At 49.2% G+C, this 3536-nt stretch overlaps 1 protein-coding gene across 1 annotated transcript; it reads left to right on the top strand.

Moving 5' to 3' along the window:
- The first annotated feature begins 681 nt into the window (after positions 1-681).
- On the top strand, positions 682-3126 carry PCDHGA9 (protocadherin gamma subfamily A, 9). The gene has a single exon (XM_006891204.1). It carries the CDS (start codon positions 682-684, stop codon positions 3124-3126), a length of 2445 nt encoding a protein of 814 aa, XP_006891266.1.
- The last annotated feature ends 410 nt before the right edge of the window (positions 3127-3536 follow it).

Raw genomic sequence — 3536 nt, 5'->3', positions numbered from 1 at the left:
TAAATGATATCATCATATATACTTGTTCAGTAAAATGCGCTTATATATACATATTAATATATAATATTAATTACACTTAGAAGAATATTTTTTTCTAGAGGATTACACAGCTTAGTTGTTTCTGGAAATAGTTATGCTATAGAAAATGGATTTACCACAAAGAGAAATTAGAATAATTTAGAGAAAAGGGGAGCGTACTAACAAAATGATATCAAGAATAAAAGTAAGTTAATACGACACTAACAAAAATGTTTAATAGTTCATGTGTAGGAATTTTCATCCTACTCAATCGCGCTAAGGTATCTACAAACCTTAATTGCTTTGAAATATAAACTCAGTTACCTATTAGAGAAATATAAAGCCTCGTTCAAACAAAGTCCTGTTCTCCTTGCTGTCAGTTTATCTCGGTGGGTGTAGTAACCGCTTAGGACTCTGAGCGCCGCTGTTCACCAACTCAGAGAAAAATCCCAAGCAACGCTTTTATCCGGATATTTTCAGAGCTGCAATCGTACAGAGCCCTGCAGAGTCCACAGCCCGGTTCCGGGACTCTGGCAAGCCTCAGGCTTTTAACTTGGGCACCCAGGCTTTATCCTTAAGAAAAAGATCATCTTACTTGCAAGAGGGGGGAAAAGGAACCGAAGGAGCCTGCGGACACAGAGAGAATTTCGGATCAAGACAACAATGGCTGCTCCAAAGAGTCACCCGCCTGCGAGAAGATGGGTCCTGCTGTGCTTTCTCCTGGGGACGCTGTGGGAATCAAGGGCCGCGCAGATTCGCTACTCCATGCCCGAGGAGACAGAGAAAGGATACATCGTGGGGAATATCTCCAAGGACCTGGGACTGCGGCTCCGGGAGCTGGCGGAGCACCGGGTCCGCATCGTCTCCCGAGGTAAGACCCAGCTCTTCGCTCTGGATCCGCGAGGTGGCAGCCTGGTGACCGCGGGCAGGGTGAACCGCGAGGAGCTGTGTGCCCAGAGCGCGCCCTGTGTGATTAGCTTTAAAGTACTGGTTGAAGACCGAGTGCAACTTTATGGAATTGATGTAGAAGTGACTGACATCAACGACAATGCCCCCAAATTCCAGGCTGAGACTCTGGAAGTGAAAATCAATGAAATCGCCGCTCCAGGAACTCATTATCCTCTCCCAGAAGCCTCGGACCTGGATGTGGGCGCGAACTCCCTCCAGGGTTACCAGCTCAGTCCCAGTCACCACTTCTCCCTGGACGTGCAAACTGGGGACGCTGGAACTCTAAACCCAGAGCTGGTGCTGGAGCGCGCCCTGGACCGCGAGAGGGAGGCCGCTCACCACCTGGTCCTCACGGCCTTCGATGGCGGCGACCCGCGTCGCTCCAGCACCGTGCGCATCCGCGTGACCGTGATGGATACAAACGACAACGCGCCAGTGTTTGCTCAACCGGTTTACCGGGTCAAAGTCCCAGAGAACGTGCTCCCAGGCAGCCGGCTGCTGACTGTAAAAGCCACGGACCCGGATGAGGGGATCAATGGAAAAGTGACATACAAATTCTGGAAAATTAATGAAAAACAATCTCCATTATTCCAACTTGATGAAAATACTGGAGAAATGTTGATTGCAAAAAGTCTAGATTATGAAGAATGTACTTTTTATGAAATAGAAATACAAGCTGAAGATGGTGGGGGATCAAAAGGCCGGACCAAAGTGCTCATTTCTGTGGAGGATATAAATGACAATCAGCCTGAAGTGACCATCACATCTCTGTTTAGCCCTGTGAGGGAGGACGCTCCCCTGGAAACAGTAATAGTCCTTTTCAATGCTCATGACAGAGACTCAGGGGAGAATGGCCAAATTGTCTGTTCTATACAGGAGCATCTACCATTTAAATTAGAAAATTCAGGTGATGATTATTACCGATTGTTAACAGCCCAAATTCTTGACCGAGAAAAAGTTTCTCAGTATAATATCACAGTGACAGCGGCCGACAGAGGAAGCCCACCCTTGTCCACGGAAACTCACATCACCGTGCAGGTGGCTGACATCAACGACAACCCACCTGCCTTCTCTAGTGCCTCCTACTCGGTCTACCTCCCAGAGAACAATCCAAGGGGCACCTCCATTTTCTCCGTGATGGCTCACGACCCAGATGAGGAGGAGAATGCCAGGGTCTTTTACTCTCTCACAGAGGACACCATCCAGGGAGCACCGCTGTCCTCCTACGTCTCTATCAACTCAGACACAGGCGTCCTGTACGCCCTTCGATCTTTCGACTACGAGCTGTTCCGAGACCTACAGGTGCAGATCACAGCAAGAGACAGTGGGAGCCCACAGCTCAGCAACAACGTATCACTCAGCCTGTTTGTGCTGGACCAGAACGATAATGCCCCCGAGATCCTGTACCCTGCCCTGCCTACTGATGGTTCCACGGGCGTGGAACTGGCACCTCGCTCCGCAGAGCCTGGCTACCTGGTGACCAAGGTGGTGGCGGTGGACAGAGACTCGGGTCAGAACGCCTGGCTGTCCTACCGCCTGCTCAAGGCCAGCGAGCCAGGGCTGTTCGCGGTGGGGGTGCACACGGGTGAGGTGCGCACTGCGCGGGCCCTGCAGGACAGAGATGCTCTCAAACAGAGCCTGGTGGTGGCTGTCCAGGACCATGGCCAGCCCCCTCTCTCGGCCACTGTCACGCTTACCGTGGCTGTGGCCGACAACATCCCGGACATCCTGGCAGATCTGAGCAGCCCTGAGGTCCCTGCGGACCCTGATGCTTCTGGGCTGACATTCTACCTCGTGGTGGCCGTGGCTGTGGTTTCCTGCGTCTTCCTCGCCTTTGTCATCGCTTTACTGGCGCTCAGGCTGAGGCGCTGGCACATGGCACATTTACTTCCCCCTTCAGACAGCACATTGCCAAATCTGCCTGCCTCGCATTTTGTGGGCTTGAACGGGGTTCGGGCCTTCCTGCGGACCTACTCCCACGAGGTCTCCCTCACCGCGGACTCGCGTAAGAGCCACCTGATCTTCCCACAGCCCAACTACGCGGACACGCTCATCAGCCAAGACAGCTGTGGGAAAAGCGAGCCTTTGTGTGTTTCTGATGAGTCCAAGATTCCTATAGAAGACACCCCTTTGGTCCCAGTAAGTTCTATATTGCTCTAACCCTTCGCCCCCGTTTCAGTTGCTTTCTCTTCATATTTCTGAACTTTAGATAGAATGATTTTCTTTTAATATATTTATTTAATATATTTTATTAAATAATTAATATATATTTAATATGTTAAAGTATAACATATAGAATATATTTAGTACATTTGTTGCCTGCCTTTCTGTTTTCACGCGGCCTGGGTTTTGTTTCCGCTTCTACTGATTACAACAGTGATAATTTTCTTATCATAATTAGTAGGACCTCAAAGAAAGCTCTTCCTCTTGAGGCTGCTCTCATTATTCTGCATTTCAGACTCACCATTTGCAGTAGTTGGTTATGGTGGTTCACTACTAATTCACTAATTCTTGGCACTCAGTCTCCATTTCTGTAGTCTTTTTATTATTAACTATAATGAACAGTAAGC

This window comes from Elephantulus edwardii, unplaced genomic scaffold (genome assembly GCF_000299155.1).
Source record: "Elephantulus edwardii isolate Elephantulus edwardi_28Jun2011 unplaced genomic scaffold, EleEdw1.0 scaffold00095, whole genome shotgun sequence".
NCBI lineage: Eukaryota > Metazoa > Chordata > Mammalia > Macroscelidea > Macroscelididae > Elephantulus > Elephantulus edwardii.
The sequence above is the reverse complement of the archived record's forward strand: the minus strand, read 5'-3'. Positions and strand labels throughout refer to the sequence as shown.